The sequence below is a fragment of the Haliotis rufescens genome, unplaced genomic scaffold (genome assembly GCF_023055435.1).
Source record: "Haliotis rufescens isolate VD_foot unplaced genomic scaffold, xgHalRufe1.0.p SCAF_6, whole genome shotgun sequence".
Classification (NCBI taxonomy): Eukaryota; Metazoa; Mollusca; class Gastropoda; order Lepetellida; family Haliotidae; genus Haliotis; species Haliotis rufescens.
The window spans coordinates 30,506,967-30,530,231 of NW_025964334.1; the positions used below are offsets into that span (position 1 = coordinate 30,506,967).

General features: G+C 40.0%; 1 protein-coding gene across 2 annotated transcripts in view; it reads left to right on the forward strand.

Annotated features, from left to right (window-relative positions):
- Nucleotides 1–1,135: 1,135 nt before the first annotated feature.
- LOC124117767 (fatty acyl-CoA reductase 1-like) overlaps nt 1,136–23,265 on the forward strand; it is a 36,388-nt gene continuing 14,258 nt past the window's right edge. Inside the window, exons 1-8 of one of the 2 annotated variants that reach the window (XM_046479772.2) lie at nt 1,136–2,071; nt 8,139–8,404; nt 12,332–12,507; nt 14,775–14,847; nt 15,767–15,873; nt 18,084–18,261; nt 22,433–22,477; nt 22,869–22,987. In XM_046479772.2, the coding sequence (XP_046335728.1) occupies nt 8,207–8,404; nt 12,332–12,507; nt 14,775–14,847; nt 15,767–15,873; nt 18,084–18,261; nt 22,433–22,477; nt 22,869–22,987 (896 nt within the window). In that variant the 5' untranslated portion in view covers nt 1,136–2,071; nt 8,139–8,206. Of the gene's footprint in view, nt 2,072–3,069; nt 5,143–8,138; nt 8,405–12,331; nt 12,508–14,774; nt 14,848–15,766; nt 15,874–18,083; nt 18,262–22,432; nt 22,478–22,868; nt 22,988–23,265 lie in introns of those variants that run through there. The other variant, XM_046479773.2, reaches the window with a different exon arrangement.

A 23,265-nucleotide genomic window follows, 5' to 3' on the forward strand; every position in this document is an offset into this window, starting at 1 on the left:
CAAGGGACACAACTTTGCATAGCGAATTGCAGCACATAAGGCGACTGGGCCATCCGTGCCCCCGTACACAACTGTAACAAACTATCATACAACAAAGATGTTTAAGATGAGATATGTATTGCGTAACATTCCATGAAGAAACAGTGGCAATATAACACTATCACAAACTACAAAATATATGCACAATAAGTGCAAAACACACAAGTACATTCAACATAAAAAGAAGGCACATTATAACAAGTTTATTTTAAAACACGTGTATTATAATGATATGGAAACAATATGAGAATTGAGCCAAACACTTCTGATAGAGAAGAATGTAGAGGGAAAAGGGCTTCATTTTGAGCACATTAGTTTCTTTAAATACAGCAATCTGTGACATTATAAAGTAGCATAAAGGTAGATATTATACTAATCTATAGATGTAAACACATTTGATGATACATCTGTGTGTTTAAAGTTGATTTTGACAGCCCGGGCCAAGTCGGACCCAACAGAAGCCAAAAACTTTTGATGCAGACTATGTTGAGAATGGATAGGGAAAAGGGCTTCACTTTGAGCACCTTGTTTTATTTAAATACCGCGTTTTGTGACATTATAAAGTAGTATATAGGTAGATGTAATACTAATCTATAGATATAAACGCATTTGATGATACATCTGTGTGTTTAAAGTTGACTTTGACAGCCCGGGCCAAGTCGGATCAAACACTTCTGACAGATTTTCGTAAGAAAATACAGTAAAAGTGCTTGACTTTAACGAATCAGTTTTCTTTCAATGCGATGTACTGTGACATTATAAAGTGGTATATAGGTAGATATAATACGAATATATAGATGTAAACACATTTTGATGATACATCTGTGTGTTTAAAGTTGATTTTGACAGCCCGGGCCTAGTCGGACCGAACACTTGTGAGAGTGTGGGGAGAGAGGGCTACTTAACCAACGTGTCTGCTTTGAATACGAAGAACAGTGACATTATTAAGTGGTATTTACTTAGATATAGATTGTACTGTCCTACAAATTTAAACGCTATGCCGACAGATGGAAATTTGTATCACGATAGCTAGAAGTATTTCATACGTTTCAAATCCTATTTCGTTTAACGATTGCCCTTTTACATGTTACCTGGATCAGCGACGCTTACACACAGCTCTACTTTCTGGTTTTCAAGCGATTTACTTCGAATCACTTAATTATGGTTCACATTCTTAGTTGGTGATTGTTAATTTATGTCATGTGTGTATGTTGCATCAATAATATGTAGGTATGGTCACCGATAATGGAGTAATTAGCCAATACAACTTTGGCCCATCTTGGCCCGGTCCGACTTTTAGGCAATCCCGTATTTCTGTACGTTAGTTAAAAGCCCTATGGACAAGGATTGGGACAGGACCCCGTGTCCTGTTTCACAAAGCTATAGTAGCGCTACGAATGTCGTAACTCCTAAAGTTTAACATGGACTTACGACAGTCGTAGTGCTACAAATGCTTCGTAAAATAGGGCCGTGGAGCATATAGTCCTCCTTACAATCAACCTTTACCCTTTTTTTAAATCTAAACCATATTTACATAGATCTACACGAAATAAAAATTTGGAAAATGTGATGACTTCATCCTTTGGGGCTTAATAATTAAAGGGGAGCAATGGGATATATGTAAGTCGACATATTTATATCTTATGTAATGTAAACATTCTGCTGATGCGACCTCAAAGTTCAACTCCCTTCCATTGAATAGAATAGTATTTAATAACGATCAATAGAAACTGAAAACTGTTTCAGAAGCTAATTATATACACGTTATGATTTCACATGTGTTTCACGAATAGTGCAAAACCCCACAAAGTTGCTAACATTTAATTCCATGCATTCGATATACATCGAATGCACATAGTTTTTGAAATATTTCAGCAATTGGGTCTGTATCACGAGTAACCTCCCTTCTTACACCAGAGGGCGTTGACCGAGTGTCTCTTGAGATGACCGAAAACTAAGCGTGATAAGAACTATTGATATCACTCGACTATGCGATAACATTACATACTGACTGGTGACATTTCAACATTAGGTGAGTGAAAGAGGTTTTTGTAACTATTTCTCAAACTGAGCTTTCGTTTCTCCCTACTCGCTCCACAGAAGCCGGTAGCTTCATCGCGTTGGTTATGCTAGCCTAGTTGCTAGTAGTAGTGGATTTCAATAAGCCTACCTGTCAAAGATGTGATTGTTTGATCTTCGGTCTGATCACTGCAATAATGAATGTAAGGAGATCGATTTGTTTATTCGTAAAGTCAGTTTGGGAATGTTGTGGACCCATGCCGTGTTTATTCCTTGTGACAAAAAATTGCTACTGCGAGATCAGTGTATTCCGGTAACCATGCTGTAAGCTTTGGAAACAGGCGCTAACCAGTAGGGCGGTCAATGAGTATGCATTCACTAAGGTCAGCAAATGGGACGTAGGTCTAGTTTATGTCCTACACATTAGGTAGGAATGCCTAATACTTAATAATACTATTTTCTTAGCATGATAATATTTTTGTTTGATTTTATCTTTGGATAAAATTTATTAGATCTAGATTCTAAGTGGGACTAGACTCATTCTTTTAAGTTTGCTTCAAGTCCCAGAAATACTAATTTCTTTGCTTGCTTTCCCAAACCCTATATATAATGACCAAACATTACTGTTTACACAAATTATGTCTTGACCTAGATTGGAAATTGGAGTAGACAGAGAAGCATAGTCCTTATTTATTACTGATGCCTATTTTAGACCAGAACATCTGGTTCGTAAACTGCCATTTAGATTTTAGTCGATCATAGGATTTGCAAAGCATATGTACCGTCAACTCAGCGCCACCGGTTATCTTCCAAATCCTTTCATGTTTTTAATTAAGGTGCTCACATGATATGAGGCACTACGTGAAGTAAGACCCATTTTATTACAAATTAGATCTTGATTATCGATCAAATTGTTGGCACTGCCATTTTGTTTGAAGCAAATGCAAATGATATGAGAGGTGGAATCTGACTTGTCAATAGGTGGACACAGAAGGGACATAACTCTTAATAGCCACTGGTGGCACTACAGTTGAACCCAGAAATTCCTAGTTTGGCAAGGGTGGCAACTGGACTATTATAGTCAGTTAACTCCCTTTCCTCGGGAAGATGACTTTATCTAACATGCTGTAGGGCTGGCCATCGATACAAAAATAGAGAGAATAAGTGCTGGAGTTACTCATGCGACAAAGAACCATAAAATCAGATCTCATGTGCTTTTCAGTCTGGATCGCTGTGTAGACAGGGTATATCAGGGTTTGAACCAAACTCCAAAGCTTTAATAGCCTGGGTAAAGATAAAATGCCCTTGTCATGTTTAAACAATGGGGAAATTGGGATATATGTACTAGCCCACAGGAATTTGTATTAGCCCTGGACTTGCAGGCTAGTGTTAAGTTCTAACCCTGTAAATAAATTCGCAAAGATTTTGAAGGGGGTGGTCATATTATAATGTTATATACAACGATATATACAGTGACATTCTAAAATGTCATATATTGTCTGAGAGTGTATACAAGTCCCAAAAAATGTCCAAACATACACTGAAAATTGACAATCTTATTAAGAGGAATTAAGTAGGAATGCCTAATACATGATTATACATTTTCAGCCAATCTTGTGATTGTAATTTGTATCCCAAACAAGACAAACCAACATCACCAGTGTTCAAAATTAAGGTCTTTATCATAGTTTAAGATCCATGGTAATGATTAGCGTGTCCCAGGATTAATGTTACCCTGCCTGGAACTCGGCATTGATAGGATAAAACAAGAATTTGTCAGCTTAATTGTATTCATTATACTGTGTCTGAGTGGGGTAACCATGTTAAACTGAGGCATGGTATTTCAGTGGGCTAGCACAATAAACATTGATAAACTAGCATTAATCTGGACTAGTATAAACAGCCACACACACACATGCATGATTGCAATAAATGCAATAATCTTGAACTTAAACACCATTTCACCTCACCTTCACCATGTTCACCACTAGTCCTTATAATGATAACATACAGTAAAATCCTTAAAAATGGCATATTTCTACTAGTCCTTATGATACCTTAACTATTGGCCAGTCTGGCAAGGACTTCAGGTCTAGTGCCAATTTCTAATGCTGCCCTTGGTTCAAATACTATTGCAACAAATCACAATAACCCAAGGACTCCCGTCCATTTTAAATGCTGTGGTTAAGTTTGTTAGATTCTTGTTGTTGTAACTTTTTTTCTTCTATCCAAAAAGAGAGAAGTCAGGCTAATAAAGATAAACAATGTAAATTAAAACTATCTTCTATGTCTCATCATGGTTTCAGACTCAAGAAGTTGAAACTGTAAATTGAAATCTTACAATATTGTAGCTCAAGAACTGACTTATTCTGTCCACAGGGATAGAAATTAACAAGGAAAATCTCCATGCCCGAATGGTGATAATATATAGCAATACCCCAATAATGTTGGACATTCTGCCAGCCCTTAGGACGTTAACAAAGCTGTTCCAGGCTAGTGGGCTAGTGCTTATTTCTATCCCTGCTGTCCACATTTGACCTATTTCAATTTAAAGTCAACTGTAATTATCAAAATTCAAAAGTCACAGAACTCCATAGAAATGTTCACTGCTACCTGTTACTCACACTTGACTTGTTGCTTTCAGGGAATTCATTGATTGCAATTATCAGTAGTGGTAGTTTATCGACTTTAATATCAAGCCTATTTGTGACTGTATTTCAAAGTATACAACATGTATAATGTTTGTTAATTTCAATATTTAGCCGTATGTAGGGGTGTGTCAATTCTCCATTACAGATGGAAAAATTATGAAAATTATTTTATCACACTGCCAGCACACACAAAATTAAGCCCATAGCAGTTTGTGTTTCATATATAAGCTGAACTTTTAAGCACAAGTTTCGGAAAAGTAATTTTATGGAAACAAATAACAAACTACTGAGAAACAAGCAAAGTGATCTATCTAGCCAGAATGCTGATATTACAAGTGTCCCAATTACTGAAATATTCAGCTGGTGCGAAAATGAGAGAGTGGCAAGTCTACAGCATTGGCCACATGCTTCCGGTGCGCATGCGTGGCTCAAGGTATGTATCAATATATTGATTAATAGTTAAATTAGTTATCTGTATGTGTATAGATAAAAATTACCTTTACAGACCTGCTACTAATTATATTCTAAATATGAACGAGGCTTATCCATTGTATGTTTGAAATTGAATTTTTCTGCCTTTTGTGCATCTAAACTATCATGACCATGGCTATGTTTATAATGTGAACATTTCTGTGGCAGTGAATTGTTAATTTAGTATCAATATTAATAAATATATATTGACACATTAAAAATATACATCAATATCATGATATATGATACCATCCCCACTTTTCACATTATTGCATTGAATACACTGTTAAAATACCCTTGGATGCAAAGAAAAAAAGCATTTTATGAAAACCTCCCTTATCAAGAGACATGTTCTTTCTAGGGGCGGTCAGGTAGCCTTGGGGTTAAAGCGTTCGCTCGTCATGCCGAAGACCTGGGTACAATGTGTGAAGCCCATTTCTGGTGTACCCCGTCGTGTTATTGCTGGAATATTGCTAAAAGCGGCATAAAACCAAACTCACTCACTGACATGTTCTTTTTTAGTTTTCCCACCATGGGCACTTTAATTGAAATCCTAGTCCCTGCATATTCAATAGAGCAGATGATGGAAAGGTCTGGGAACTTTCTCAATGAACATGATGAAGGTGACTTGGTTGATGGCATGTCATCGTACTCTGATGGCGTGAATCGTTGCTCCCAATATCAAACACTGGATTGTCTGGTCAAGACTTGATTATTTATTTGAGTATTTCATGTGTCAAGTGAAATATCATGTTTCTATCATCGAGTGACGAGGGGAACGGAGATATTTTTGCGAATATATCTCCTTTTCCCCGTCACACAAGGAGAGAAACATGATATTTCACAAGACACATGGAATATCATATTTATTATATACTTTTTGTGTAGTTGTCTACTGGAAAATTAAATGAGAAATTTACAGTTTGTAACGAAAAGTTTTTTAAGAGAATGTGATGTTAACCCCATAAATGGCCATCTGTCATTATTTTGCCTTGTCGGTGTGGTACTAACATAACAAGGACATCAACAGTTTGTGTATGGGTTTGACACTTATGATAAAGGGAGACAATTTGAGGGGAGGTAACTCTTGTATGACAATAGTTCCGTCAAAGTGTTATGTTCACTGCAATTAAATATAACTTTCCCCAACATCAGGGGGTGGTTGGGTAGCCTTGTGGTTAAAGTGTTCCCTCGTCACGCCGAAGACCCGGGTTCGTTTCCCGACATGGGTACAATGTGTGAAGCCCATTTCTGGTGTCCCCCGCACTGAAGTATATGATAAATATATATATTCCACAGTTATGGTGCAGGACTACGGGGCCAATGTATTTCACTAAAATGGTAAACATCTAAAACCTGCATGACTTCCTTCCACATAGCTGACACACCTAGATATAACCGATATGCTGTTCACATCATTGCACTCACTATATCTAAGGAGGTTAAGTTCCTTGAAGTGTGCTGTTTTGATGTTTAACATGAAGAGTATGCATAGAAGAAGACGAGGAAAGGAGATCAAATCATCACTGACGTTGAAGTAGGATATTTGCATCCTGTGTGTATATCATGAGTCACTGCACATGTTACACATCATAACAATATAAATAATGTAAGCTACACTTCCCAGGCTGATGCTCTCAGGGCTGTTATAGAATGTAAATGTTTTTATTCTTATTATTAATTATTTCTAAATATGGAACACATACAACTGGCAAAGTAATGATAGTTAAGTTGCTGTAGAATGGCATGAGAAGGGTAATCAATGGTAATCATGGTAATTGTGATGTATTTAATGAACTATAGGGTTTGAAAGAGTGAGTGTAATTACTGACATTTGCAGATATGAATTTTGCCCCCTAGGGATTCTAGGTTCGAATAGGTCTCCAGCAACCTTTGCTGGTCGTTAGAGGTGACTAAATGGATCGGTTGGTCAGACTAAGCGACTTAGTAACTTGCATTTCATTGTTCCCTGACGGCATGGATCATTGTACATAGTTTCATCGCTATATGGCTGAAATAATGCTGATGCGACGCTTAATTTTAATTTAACTCACATAGTTTCAATCACTGGATGGTCTGGCCTAGACTTGATTATTTTCACAGTCATAATGATGTTGCAGGGCTTTATGCGACATTAGTCAAACAAAAAACAACATTTATTTCAACAATTATTAATGCTGATTAGCCAGTTTTAGCGATTACATTGCTTGAGAACAATATAGTGTGATGTCAAAGATTGTTCATGAGTCATAAATCTATGAAACTATGTTATCAGAGCAGTAGCCAAACTTGCCTAACCTATGTTCAGAGATGTGCCTAAATTTCATAAAGTCACATTGCATAGAATATAGAACACTCTACTCCAAGCTCAACAAAGGCAGGGGCAGGGGACTTTCATCATGTTCATTCACTCGGGGCAGATGGTTTTTCATAGCTTGGTGATTGTCTGTGCACAAGGTACCTTGATGTTTGCTACTATTTGAATCTAACGACCCCCTAAATCTTCAACTTTTGACAGTTTAGTTATAACAAGAACCCCTTGACTTATGTACTAATTTGAGCACTGTTTATCATGTTAATATCTAAACATCTAGCTAGTCAGGCCTGTTGACATTACTCATGCTAAATGAATCAGCGTTCAAAATTAAGCATGAAAGTCAAAACGTCCTTGTCACATCCCCAGCCTTCAAAATTTTCGCTAGTCAGCAAGACAGAGACAGATAACTTGTGCTGAGGACAACTGAAAATCTAGTCCATATTGACTAGAGCATTTAAGGGCTATAATTCTGAACAAGTTCTCAATGATTTAGTTTTGCCTCAAATCGGAACTGAATAAAACTGATAGAAAGTTTAAAAACTCTCAGGACCAGTGAAAAAAGGTTTATACTATTCCTCTGGACTGTTCTTTGAAAAAGGCTGGAACCCTCCTTAATATTAAACACCCCTTTTCTATTTCAGACTTGGTGACAACCCTGTTTCCTGCTTGAAGACATTCACCTGCCCTACACAGCCTTTGATATATAACCATGGCTGGTATCCCGTCCATTGCTGAGTTCTACGATGGGCGGAGTCTCTTCATCACTGGGGTGACCGGATTCATGGGGAAAGTTCTGCTTGAGAAGCTGCTCCGTGCGTGTCCTGGGATACGGTGCTGCTATGTCCTCATCCGTCCCAAGAGAGGGCAGTCTGTCGCTCAACGTCTGGAAGGACTCATCAACTCAAAGGTTGGCATATACACTGAACACATACTGCACATCCAGGGGAAGGAATGTATTTTCTTTCAAGTGTGACATAGGGCACTCATGAGTCCTTTGGAATTTAAGTGTGCTCAGTGAATATCATGAGACCATGAGCTGGATAATCATGATAATTAAAAAAGGGTTTCTCCCCTTCCTACTTAATAATATGTACTGTCCATTAAGTATGTTTATATGTTTCACATGTGTGCGTGTGCATAAGTACATACTTTCAAACTTATGCTATCTCACACTATTAATTTCTCCTTCTTCTTTTGATGGAGGCGTGGAAATGCCTGAGAACAAAATTTCCAGCTTCAAAAAACATAACATGTGAACACACCCCAGTATCACCATTGTCACCACCTAAACAAATGGGTCACATTGTAATCACCTGACATAACCTGCCACATCATTCTTTTTGAACATAGGGATTCTTTTTTTCTGAGAGTTTAGTCCTACAACTACATCAATATCTGGAACACGACTAGATTATTATCTGCAGCACAACTACATCTGTATCGGCTGTACAACTAGATCGTTTTCTCGGCACTTCCTCATCATTATCTGCAGTACTAGAATACATTCAATGTATCCTGCTCTTCCGCCTCTCACCACAAGGACGGAAGAGCCGAGAGTGCCGAGACCAATCAATTACATCCATATCAAGAGTGACATAGATCCAAGCAGTCTAAGCGGTTGCAGAAAGATAACCAATATCGAAAAGATCAACATCGCACTGATGAAGAATGTCGATGCAACTCTTCATATCATTATCGACCTTTGGCTCACTACTACATTTAAGGTCAAGCCGAGGGCAATCTCACAGCCGTCACCATTCGGATCTCTCTTGACACATGGATAGGTCTCTACCGTCAGAATAAGATTCGCAACGACTTTCATCTCGATACTCATCTGATCGACATCGATATAGTGACTCAAGGGATCGACATTCCAGCTGGGATAGGCATCGATACCTCTCCCCTAGGGATCGATATAAGCACATGCGTTTCTACCCTGGGCATTATGTAGATTGTTATCGATAAAGGGCATATCCAGATTCCCGCTCTTGGTATTTTTGCAGGGAACTGGGCAGTGCTGGCTGACCCCTTCATCTCTCATCTTCTCAAGGAAGGTTACAGGCTGCTGTTATCCAGGACTCCTCTTACACGTCTACGTCATTACAGAAGGATTATCCGACCAGTCAACTTCCGCCTGTGCAAGAAAAAACGTTGATCTCCAAACAAGTCATAGATTGTCTAGGTCCCAGTCCAGATACCCCGTGGTTTTACTTGCCGATTTTCCTGGTCCCGAGGAAAGACAGCGACAAGCTTTGGATGATCTTCAAGATGAAGCAACACGCGGTACCTTGAAGATCCGCCTCATTTTTGCATTATTTCCATCACGCTACTATGTGTGAGCCGGTGACTACATGGTCAGTCTGGACCTTTGAGACGTTCCTATCCGTCAGGAGCACCGCCATTACCTCTGGTTAATTTTCAAAGGCCTTCACTACCAATGGAAGGAACTCACCCGTATTGCAAAGTTGAAGCCTATATCGACGACTGCATTCAAGCCCACACAGACCGTGAAGCATCTACAGTTCACGCAGAGGCTATTTCAACAGCAAGGGTGGCTCGTCAACGTAGTGAAATCTGAGACAACTCCCACTCAATATCTGCAGTTTATAGCAGCGCTCTTCAAAACTGAGTTGGGCAACATGTTGAACACCCCTGGACAGATGGTCAAAGATACAATTTTTAGTGATGTTGGCAATCAAACAACCTTTGCCTCTTCGCCAATGGCAGCAGCTGCTGGGTCTGATAGCGTCAGCACGAACACTCACTGGTACCGTGATTTCCTTTTGCCTACACTTGTTGATTTGTCCAGCCTCCTTATGAGACTAGAGCAGTTGTTTCCACGATGGCGCTGCACAGCAACTGCTCAGTATCCAACATAATGGAGGGTTACTTTTGGAAGTCTGACAGTTTTTGCTTCCCACTATCTACGTGACATCTCAGTCACCAATGTTCAAGGCCAGTTACATCCTTTGGTCCTGGCACAACAGCTGATGGCACTGTACCCTCTGCAGCAGACGCATACACCATATTTTGTACAAGGTCCTTCCCCTGTTTATTATTTTTTAGAACTAAAATTCCCAGAATAAGAACCCATTGGAGGATGCAAACAGCAACCATTTTGGCGGTATCTCAAGCCTGTTCGCTTCTGCCTTGAGCATGGGATGTCTTAGTATTGGTTTGAAAATCCTCTTATGGATATTGTCATTCTTTCCTCTTCTCATCTTGCTTCATTCACTGCAGTTGTGTTTGATAGCTTTTACCATGTGTAAAAAGAGATGCCAAGCAGACTAACCTTACATCCTGGAGCGTATGTGTTGGTTTGTCTTGTAGAACTAATTGACCAGAGACCCATTCTGAATTGGTTACAAGTCATGGTTGAATAGGTTCCCTACTTCAAAACTATGCGATCCCAGTAATGTAAAGGGGTTCTTATGACTTTTTGTTGTGTCTTAACCACTCACGAATTCATGTCTCTTGACATGAAAATGTGTAGCATCTTGTTGTTGAAGCATTGTTTAGAACCAGCTTCCTCGTGTACATCACATGGTTGTAGTCATGGTTGAATAGGTTGAATAGGTTCCCTACAGGCTATGGTTATCTGCACCCCACCATCCAACCGGATAAAAGCATGGTGTGAGATAGGATAAGTTTAAAAAATTGAAACTTTTACATTAAATTGTATATTTATGTACTTATCCTATCTCACATGCTATATGCCCATCCAACCATCCCGATCTTCCGGAGGCAAAGGCGATAACTGACTATAAAAGTCGTTCCACCCTACCAAAACTAGGCGGGAATTTCTTGGCTCGATTGTAGTGCCACCACTGGCTGTTATGAGTTATGTCCCTTCTGTGTCATTCTTCCTGACCAATCAGATTGATAATCAAGCACTATATTATAGTAAAATGGGCCTTACATCACTAAGTACATCAAATCACTTCAACACCTTCATTTAAAAACATGAAAAGATCTGTCGACACTTAGATGACGGTGCACTTGCTTAGCAAATCCTGATTTTGATTAGAGCATGCATAGACCCATTAGTCTAGTCAAAATATAACTCTGGAATTCCAGCCTAGTTCGGCAAGGGTGGAAACTGGACTTTTATAGTCAGTAAACTCCTTTGCCTAGAAGCTGGAAACTTTCCACGCCACAATTGAAAGAAGGAGAAATGCATAGTGTGAGATAAGATAAGTATATAAATATACAATTTAATGTAAAATTTTCAATTATCACTGACTTCATATCACGCACATTTTCATTAAAAGTTTTCTAAGTGTGCCCTTCAAGTACCGGGAAGTTATCTTAACCATTTGTTTGTGGTTTTGACCATGCCACTCTCGAATACAAGGATTTTGAAACCTTGATATAAATCTCTGTGGCAGGGGCATGGATGGCACATTTGCCTAAAGCACTCTGCAGAGTTGTATCCCTTCTGCAGTGTTTCAGATCTGTTCCTTTTCTGAGACATGGACTGAAAAATGTCTTATATTTTTTTCAATTTGGTGCTAATATTGAAATATTTTCGATAAAAATAATCAAATTATGAAAATGTCCTAGTGCCATTTGTCTCTTGCACAGTTAGTAATTATGTGTCATCAGGGTTGACACATTTGGTCATGGGATATCCAACTAGTCCCCACTGGTGGTTACATAAAATAACTAGATTTGGGGATAAAACAACTAGTTCTTCTAGATTGTTACCTACTTTGGACTAATATACTAGTGGTTGTGTCTATCCCTGTGTGTGCCAGAAAGTTATGATCATTGATACCCTACCGCCCCCTTTCTTTTTATTGAACTTGAAGTTGATAGTGTTTTTCCCTTGCAGTTATTTAACAAGGTGAAGACAGTCACTCCAGACTTTGCATCAAAGGTCATCGCAGTGGAAGGAGACATAATGGAACCCAATTTTGGAATCTGTGAGGAAGACGAAAGAAAAGTGTGTAGTGATGTATCAGTCGTCTTTCACTCAGCTGCCACAGTCAAGTTTGATGAAGAAATGAAGTAAGTAACAGATAACATTTTGAGCCATTGAATAATTTCTCACATGACATCATTCTCATTTCGTATTTGTATATTTTTAACTTGTCTTGCATTGCATATTGCACAATGCTTTTTCTACCAAATTCCTGAATGGAATTCTATCTGCGTTTTCAGTAACTCTATTGCCTAACATCACCTCCATGACCCTCGCAACATTTGGAGTCGGAAACATGCCCCTATATGTCATTATTTTCTTCCTGCTAACTAAGCAGGATGTGAGAGACGAGATCTTTCCTGTTTTTAAGATTCAGTCCTTTGCTGGTTGATTTTTTTAGTGTAGTTGGTGTGTTATCCATCCTCTTCATCTCAATGGACTGGGTTATTCAGCGTTTTCAACACATAGAAGTAAGAAATCCATGCCTCCACCTCGGGCCATGCTTTGTGTTGGCCACCATTTTGCCTGCTGGCGGAAGATGCGAATGGTTGTTATCAACGGCGTGATTCATGTTTGATATGAGTGTTATTTTACTTTTGTTGCATATATCCTTCATATTATCGAGTAATGAAACTTACTTGCAACACAGAATATACAAAATATGAGTGTTTTTACTCACTTGTAAATTTCACTCTGACATCTCATCACAGTTCAAATAACTAGACGTGAAGGGGCTTTTTTGATGTTTTTGGGTTGTCCCATGTTACAGATGTTTGTTTCCAAGTGTGGTTTATGTAACAGCAAGAAATTGGCTAAGGATCCACATCTCCACTGCCCAGATTGTTTAACACTGAGTCTTCCCTCCTGAATGTGTGCCCAGTGCACTTCCGTCTGTAATACAGTCTATCTCACTTATACCAGAGTTGTCAATAAGAGGAAACAACTACATGCTCCATGACTCTGCCACCAGATCCTTTTATCCAGAAGGCTCTGGTAACCTTTGATAGGGACTTTATCAACCTGGAATCCCATAACACTTTGTTCCGGCCACCACATTCTAAGAGGCAACCAGTACATGGCCAGAGCTCTGCACACAAGGTGGCCTCCCTTGACAATGACTTGTCAAGAATGACAGGCTCTACAAGATTTCTGACTCGCAGATCCCATCCCTAGACACTGGATGGAGGAGGACTCTTCCCCATTTTTCCATGTTAGCATCGTCCCTTGCAGCCATGGGCGATGAAAACCACAGTTATAGTCGGTGTTGTCTTGGAAGCTGTACCAATCTTGGTTTTCTAAGGGACCACATGCTCCATACCTTATCCTCGCTGACCTTCTTCAGGAGACAGAGCGACCTATCTGCCTTTTCTAGGGATCCTCGTATCAAGGCGTCTTTGGTTAATCAACCTTGGACTGCATCAACCCTCTGTATAACGGCATAGCCCTGGTGGTGGAACAAGTCAAGGGAATAGAAGATCGACACCAAATGGGCTAAGAAGAGACACAAAAAGGATTCTTTTCGAGGCAAAAATGGTCGCACCTACCTGAGAGGCTTGAAGAAGTGACTTTCCAGGGGATAGGCACAACTAGGAACTCTCCTTTCCACCCTCCTCCTCCTTTGTCACTTACATATGTCTAGATGGCACCAGCAGGCCCTCAATCCTTTCTTCAATGACAAGTGCTGCTAAGTCACGTTGTCAGACCATTACCTCGACTGGTGGCTTATGCCATCGAATGCCTTGACAGAGTTCAAAGCGTGCTATCACCATCGACACCTCAACAGCAACACAATGGTCGTCAAGTTCATCAACAAGCAGGCTCCCTTTTGAGCCAGGCGTTCCCTTGTTATCACCTGACAGGTAGGATTCCATTGGAGGCCACAGCGAGACAAATTGTGGGTGCAGAAATGTCCTTGTCGATGCACTATCAAGGCTGGAGCGCCCATTACCCCCCCGGAGTGGAAGCTGCACACAGAGTCCTTCTGTCTACTGTGCCAACAGTTGGGGCACCCAAATGTTGACCTGTTTGCCACAAGACACAACACGCACTATTGTTTCAGACTATCAGTGCAGATGACTGTTATACCCGCCTATTGTTTCTGACTGTCAGTACAGATGAATGTTATACCCACCTATTGTTTCAGACTGTCAGTACAGATGAATGTTATACCCGCCTATTGTTTCAGACTGTCAGTACAGATGAATGTTATACCCACCTATTGTTTCAGACTGTCAGTACAGATGAATGTTATACCCACCTATTGTTTCAGACTGTCAGTACAGATGAATGTTATACCCGCCTATTGTTTCAGATTATCAGTACAGATGAATGTCATACCTGTCTTCTGTTTCAGATTATCAGTACAGATGAATGTTATAGGAGTGAAGAGGTTGTTAGAACTCTGTCACAAGATTGACAAGCTAGATGTAAGTTTCCTCACAAATAGATTGGAATAAAAGATGAATACCTTTGTACTGTAAGTAAGAAATTCTGTATAAAACATGTCTCAGGGTGTACGATATCTCAGTGGGCTAGCTCTATAAAACCGGCATATGTCCAGATTAGTGTTAGTTGCCATACACACAAACATGCAAGCACGTTGCTATATCATGTATATAGAGCATGCCTCCTTTGATTGTGCCAGTGTTATCTGATCCTCTGTTGTAAAGGTGTTCCATGTTTATGACCTGCATCAGTTTTGACTTTCCTCTTGCATAAAGCGACCCTTGAAGATCCAGGTTAGAATAGGTCTTCAGCAACCCATGCTTGCCATAACAGGCCACTATGCTTGACGTAAGAGGCGACTAACAGGATCGGGTGGTCAGGGTCGCTGACTTGGTTGATATATGTCATTGTATCCCAATTGTATAGATGGATTCCTCTTGCATAAAGTGACCCTTGAAGATCCAGGTTAGAATAGGTCTTCAGCAACCCATGCTTGCCATAACAGGCGACTATGCTTTACCTAAGAGGCGACTAACAGGATCGGGTGGTCAGGGTCGCTGACTTGGTTGATATATGTCATTGTATCCCAATTGTACAGATCGATGTCAATCACTGGATTGTCTGGCCCAGACTCGATTATTTACAGACAGCCGTCATATAGCTGGAATATTGCTGAGTGCGGCATTAAACAACGAACAAACAAACAAATCTTACATTAAGCTGATACTTGCTGTGATATGACTGATATACTGTTCCAAGTAATGTTAAGCTAAACTCACCCACTAGGAGGGTTAAAACATCACCTTGAACAGGTTGTCATGACCTGTGGATCAAATAACAAATGACACCTGCTTGTTATTGCTGAAACCCATGACATAGCCTGTGTTGTTGTTGTTGCAGGCTGTGATCCATGTGTCGACTGCCTATGCTAACTGTGATAAGGAGACTGTTGCTGAGCAGGTGTATGAACCACCACTGCACCCACAGAAACTGGTGGAAGCTGTTGAGTAAGTCCCGTATGGATACCCTTGCTCATCAACATAAGAGGTGACTCAGTAGATCAGACTCGGTGACTTGGTTGATGGTGTGTCATTGTACCCTGATGACGTGGGTCTTTGTTCATCATATCAATCATTGCATTGTCTTAGGGTGCATCATTAAACAACCAAGAAATGACGTATGCAAATATTCCAGTTACACAACCCCTGTGTTGATTCCAGATTTAAATAGGTCATCAGTATCTTTTTCTTGTCGTACAAGTTGACTGAGGCATGACTCTTTTTTTTCTTGACAGGGATTTTTTGGTGAAATGTCATGGTTGGTAGGCTAGAACAGAAATAAAAGTGAATTATTTATTTGGAAAATGTTATCTGGATCTGGTTTGTCAGTTTAACAGTTTTAATACATTGTATACATAGTTCTGTGAACACGGTAGTGTGTATTTGGTTTAATGAAAAAAATAGCACATTTCAGTTATGATTTTTTCAACTTATATATCGTTTCTTAAGATCGGCAGATTCTTCAACTGATTATTTTTCAAATACCGCCTATTGAGAGCTACAAATTGTGACCTGGCTGATTATGTGGTGTTCTACTTGTTCTTTCCCAATGGTGATGCGCATGTTGATGCTTTCTCATGCTGTGAACCACTCATGGCCCAGACTCAGATTATGTAACACTGAAATATTGTTGACTTTGGTATAGATCATTATTCAACCACTAACTCTTGCTATTCAATTTTCCCTGTCTGTGTCAAACTTCTCTAATGTCTTCGGTTAGGTTCCTGAATTGCCTATGGCAATAATCTTCAGTTTATCTGTTGTTACGCGTTGATACCAAAATTGAAACAATTAGTTAACCCAGAAATCTGTATGTAAAAACATTTAGTGTGAAACCCAAAAAAAAATCAACAAATGGTATACAATCAACAATTGTATAACACAATTAACTAGGTTTACAAACTAATACAAATTACTGCACAGCAATTACAATGTCAGTAATCAATAGAGTGGTAGTACAATATTTAATTGCAGTATCAAATACAAAATATGATGTCAGTGGTGATAGCAAAAAGTTCAGTCATAATAATATTTACCTATCCGCAACAGTGGTCAAGCACCGAGATAGGCCTAGGCTGGGAATCCTGGGTGAAAAGCTATCTTCACACAACTCCTGGTCTTGATGCAATGTCAGATGACACTTAAATAGTCTAACCAGCTTCCAGCACTTTCTTCACAGTGCAGACCGCCTCCGTGGTCTAGTGGTAAAGCCTCCGCCCGGAGAGCGGAAGGTTGTGGGTTCGATCCCCGACCACGTCATACCAAAAGACGTTTAAAGATGGTACTTGTTGTTACCCTCTCTGGCGCTCAGCATTAAGGGGCTAAAACAAGGACTGGTCGGCTCGGAGTCAGTATACTGTGTCTGAGTGGGGTATTCATGTTAAACTGCGGCATGGCATCTCAGTTAGCTAGCACTATAAATCAGCATCAGTCCGGACTAGTACAAGCAGCCACACAGACACACACACACGTACATGCACGTCGCTATATAAGTGCAATAATCTTGGACGCGATGTTAAACCCCATTTCACCTCACCTCTTCACAGTGCAAGACCAGCCCAGTGTCACATGGACATCACGGAATATTCCACAAGTTTCTATAATGCTTGACAAACACCCATGCTATTGAGGAAATTAACGGATAATTCTAGCATAAAAAAATAATAACTTTCTCACCACTGCTTACATTAAATAGTACTACAAAAGTACATTCCTGACAGCTAATCATTGTCAACATACAATGCAGTGAGCATTTACTGAATCTAAACAGAAGCAATGTAATAATACAGTTATTATAATACAGATAATACAATCATTGTTTAACAATACACTGCCATATAACACTGTATACAGACACTGCTAAAATAAAGATTTAAAAAAAATCCAATCTGTGTAAAAGCAGTATGAAACTTTAGGACGTTAGATAAACTAGAAAAGCTCAGCTTAGATGGTTGATCATGCAACATATTCAGATTACCATGCATAACAAAGGTCAAAATTATAATCTGGAAAAAATAAATTAAATTATTTTCACCTACCTACCATGTCACTTACAAAAAAACATAAAAAAATAATAATCTGTAAACCAAAAATTTAAAAAAAACTCATCTCAGGAAATATGAGATATCCCCACCTTTCACACACTGACTGTTGTACAGATGGATGGACAATGCTGCACTGAATGTCCTCACCAAGAAGCTTGTGGGTCCCCGCCCCAACACCTACACCTACACCAAGGCCATGGCCGAGTTCCTCCTGGTTGAGGGATGTGGTCAGCTCCCTGTGGCCATCGTCCGCCCGTCCATAGTGGGTGCCACCTACAAGGAACCACTCCCAGTAAGTGATGTTCAGTTGGAGGGGTTACTTTAAGCAAGGGGCTGCAGCAAAGCTGTAAGCTGCGTTAGAGGTAGAAGGAAATCATTACGTCACAATTCTGTTACAGGGCTCCAGATAATGTCTCAAGCTATTGAGAATTTACTAACCAAGCACAGGTCACATATGCATGATATAAGCTCACAACAGCAATACATGTCTATGTTACAATAAGCGAGAAGCAGCACTATTTATTAAATTTTCCCTATCTCACACTATGCATTTCATCCTTCTTCAATCCTTGGATGAAAACTATCCTAAAAGTTTCCAGCTTAACAAAACACCTCACCCAAACACATCCCAGCCGTAGCCATGGTTACCATCGCCAATAGTGGTCCATGCAAAGCATGAATCTTGTGCTGCCTGGTCTCATGACATCCCCAGTTTACTCTTTCTCTTTCTTATCACTCTTGTGTGGAGACAGGGATTTTATTTGAGGAGAATTATATATATTTTCATTCTTTTTTTTAAAGTCATCCAAGTGGGTCTTACGTTGTTAGCAAGAAATGCTAGGTATGTGATAGTGCAAACAGAACTTTTCTGCACAAGAGCGTCCTCAAGATGCTGTGTTTGCTGTGGCCATTGCACGATGTCAGACAGAGGCAGCATGTGAAAGGACCTCACTGATGCAGACTTTACTACCTATAGACGTAAATGTGAGAAACGTGACAGTTATAGACGTTCTAAGTCTACATCTTGCGGAACATGGACCATCATCTGCCAAGAAACCTAAGAGACCATGCTTATGGAGGTTAGATCAGGTGCCCCTCCTTCTAAAGCGAACAATCATCTACTACACCTGTGCCAGTTTTAGATGAAATCAATGAATCGGACTCCTTCCTCATGACCATTCTCCCTAGAGTTTCATCTGACGTACGTCGTCATTGATTAAACAAAGACAGCTACCATTCCAACGGCTGAAGATTATCATCAGATTCAGGATTCATCTCTACTGATTTCAATGCTCCCTTCGTTTGACATAGGGGCGGAGGATCATCTGTGGTGATCTGAAGAATCCTGAAAGGGTTTCTTGTGCTTCAGCTATGAGTAGTCCTTCTTCACTATCATCGAATTTGGCGGATCAACTGAGCTATGATCCTCTCAACTGGAATAAGGATCAATGTTTGCCTCTCTTTCATGGGGATTGGATGATCGCAGGAGATTCGACATTGATTGGGGTCAACTTACCCCTCCACGATTGTCAGAGGATCGCAGGCACAGCCAAGATTGGGATCCATGCAACCCTCCTCACTCGTCTTACAGAAAAGATTGGAGAAGCCAGGACATTCTCATTCCAGACATTCGAATCCTGAGGATCGTCTATGATACAACAGTAGGGATTGGGATTGTCGTCCTCTCCCTTGGTCAATGAAGTTAATGGATAGGATTTCCTTGAGCGCTGTGATAGAAGGACTCTTTTCTGATGGTTGACATATGTTAAAGATTAGAGAGTCCCCTATGATTGGTAGTCCTGAAAATTAATACGCCTGCCACAATCACATCCACGGCGTCTTATTGAGATAATGACTTGTGATACCATAGAGATCGGGATCATCAACCAGCTCAATGAGATAGTGACATGAGCATTACCAGGACAATCGACAAGGAAAAGACGATCAGACAGGGGATTGACAAACGCATTTGCTGAACCCTCAGCATAAGGATCGGCGGAGATTAGTGGGATCATCGCCGGTCTCAGGATCGACAGCCTCGTCTGGAAAGGGAAGGTCATCACAGTAGGATTGATCGATAAGGGGATTGACAGGGTTGTCACGGGCTGCCCACGTCCTGGGATCATCCTTCACAGCCATGATTATTTACACCTACGGCTAAACACACCCGGCTTATGTTATTGCAGTTTATATTATCCTCTGATGTATCTGTACCAGGAGGATCATTGAATGATTGACGATTAGGATCAGGAATAGGAATGTTATCCTTCTATCCTTATATTATTGTCGAGAAAGTGAGGATCGACAGGATTGTTCATCAACCTTTTACCAGAACATATGGCAGAGATTAGACGATCCTTTACGCTTTCAAGACTTATTTACATGCATAAATATCTTGAAGATCACATGGTGAAATCACTGGTCACATGAATCATTCTACAGGGAACTGGTTGCATGTGCATGATATTTCTTGGGAACTCGGGACACCACTTTGTTTGTCTGACATACAGTTTAGGGCTAGGGCAAGTCCAAAGTTAGAAGCAGGGTATGCAACCCCCATTTACCCTACCCTACCCAGCTACCTACTGTAGGTCTGAAGATATAGGTACAAAATGTACGATCGGGACTTAGATACACATTTAGAACGATCTGGTCATGCATACACTGAATTTGACTGAAGCTTTATCTTTATTCAAACATATGAAAGTCACAAGGAATGTGTGCATAGTCAGAAAAAAATGTGAACATTAGTGACTTGTAGTGTTACCATGAAATTCAAGATAACTTTTGTCATTAAACAATATATCATGTGACTAACCACGGGTCCGGGTAGTCCTGTGAATACCCGGGTCCTACTCAGTACCCACCCGATCCGAGTACCCGAGCTGCCCGTCCCAGCCCTAAAACAGTTCACAATGAATTGTTGCATGATTGGTTTTGAGTTTGTGGAGCTTTGACCACATGTTCAGCAAGATTCCAGTATTCCATCCGTGACTGCATTTCAAACCCGCTTATTCTGGAATCAGAACAGACTGACCTAATGCGAGCCATTTGGTGCGCTTTAGAGGTTGTTGTGCATGATTGTATGGTTGTACTGCTGCAGCCTGACGACATAGGCAGATGGAGTGGCAGTTCCATCTGGACATGTTTCTATGGATTGATCAGCTCTTTCCGATGCCAGAAGTTGATCTATTTGCGACCGGATACAACACTAAACTACCGAGGTTTGTCTCCCCCATGCCGGACCCATAAGCATGGGATCACAATGTGCTCGCCATCTCTTGGGAAGAACTGCACGCTTATGCATATCCTCCGCCAGGCTTTCTACTTCAGGTGTTGTAAAGATTTCAGACATCAAACGAGTTCATCTACTTTTGGTTGCGCCCTTCTGGCCACCAAGAAGTTGGTTCACCAAACTCATTAACATTGCGGATAAAAACATCGTCTACCTCTACGGACAGACCTACTACTTCAGCCACACCCAAGCCAGCTACATCCATCACTGGAAACGGTTCATCTTTGAAAAAATTTCAGAAGCAACCCATAGACAAGTATTTTTATAAATCTGAACGATGTTACGATCATTAGATCGGATCATGGTTTAGAACTGGCTTCCTCTTGTAAATCTCACGGATAAGGCCTTATCTACAGGCTTGGGTACCTGCACCCCACCACCAATTGTAGGATAAATGCACAGTGTAAGGATAAGTTATAAAAATTTGTAAATTTTACAATAAAATATATATTTATAAAAACTTATCCAATCTCTCATGATTACACAAGCCTTTTCGATTCGAAAGAGAAAAAGTAAGCTTGGGACGTCATGTGATCAATTAGGCAGGAAGCTAGCTAGAGTACAGCCTTTTGTGGGTGGTGGTAGTCATGGAGACGGCTGGAAAGTGTTGGGGTGCCTTGTTTTTAAATGCTGGAAACATGTTCATGGATTGTTTCCACACAGGGATCGAGAAAGAAAGGGAAATGCACACTGTGAGATGGGATCAATATTTATGAATATACAATATATTGTAACATTTACAATTTTCTAGTGAACAGTTCGTTCTAAACATGTTGAATATGGCTGCATTGGTAGCCATATTTGAAATATCTATCGCAGGTTCTTAGTCATCGATGACATTTTTTTTGCAGTCTGTGCCCAAACATTTTAGATGTATAAGTCTGAAATTGCCTGGGCATCATTTGGAGTAGATTTTAGTGTTTATATTTATATGGACCTTTAATATCCTGCACAAACAGAAATTTTAATAATCTTGGACTTTGGATCTGTGGCTTTTGTTCCAATTCCAATCAATAATTGTCTGTAAAATTATCTTAGTCTTTTAAAGTTATTACCAAGATGATCTATGCTACAATGCTGTTATATTAGCGGTGTACAATTGATTTATGTGCATATTCTCAGCTTTTGCAACCAAGCTGTAGTTTGAAATTCAACTTGTGTCTTTCAGGGCTGGGTGGACAACTTCAATGGACCCACCGGTTTGCTTGCAGCAGTAAGTTTTTACTGCTTTCCTCACAGTCATTGAAAATAGGAAGTTATTGCATCTGTCAAGTGGGATGCAGTTCAATGCCTGTAACTGATGGCATAAATTTTTCATACATTTGCAATTTAGCCATGCATGCACTGTTTTCTCTGTTTAAAAACTATTCATCGATTTCTGCAGTCATGAGTTTGTGATGTCATTGATGGGTAGTAGTTTTTAGGCCACTAGTAGGAAGTAGAAGATGTCCAGAAACGTCTAAATGGTAGTAAAACTTGATTGTTCTCAGTGACCATCTCCTTTGACAACAAACTTAACCTATACCAAGACTAATTGACAACAACCATGTAATAACATGGTATCATCCTAATGAAGCCCACATATTTTTTTGCCTCCTCTTCAGATTGGGAAAGGTGTCCTCCGAATCATGCATGGCTACGCTCACTGTACTGCTGATGTAATACCCTGTGATATAGCCACCAACCTCATGATCGCGGTAGCCTGGTATACTGGTACAACCAAGTGAGTTACTCCCCTTAGTACAATGTTGTAGCAAGGTTATACCCTGTGCTATAGCCAGAGCAGTTTACTTCGCTGCACCAAATGCTATAAGAAAAAACTAAAATGGGTATCATATAGCAACAATGGCTGCATTGCTTGGATGCCCTAATGTACACCTTGGATAATTTTTACTATTGCTGAGCACCTTGTGTGGTATTTATTATTTCAATCATTTGTTCACCCCACTAATTGCACAACCCAAGTGGAGATTCCGGGCAGAGTAGGCCCTCATTAACTGA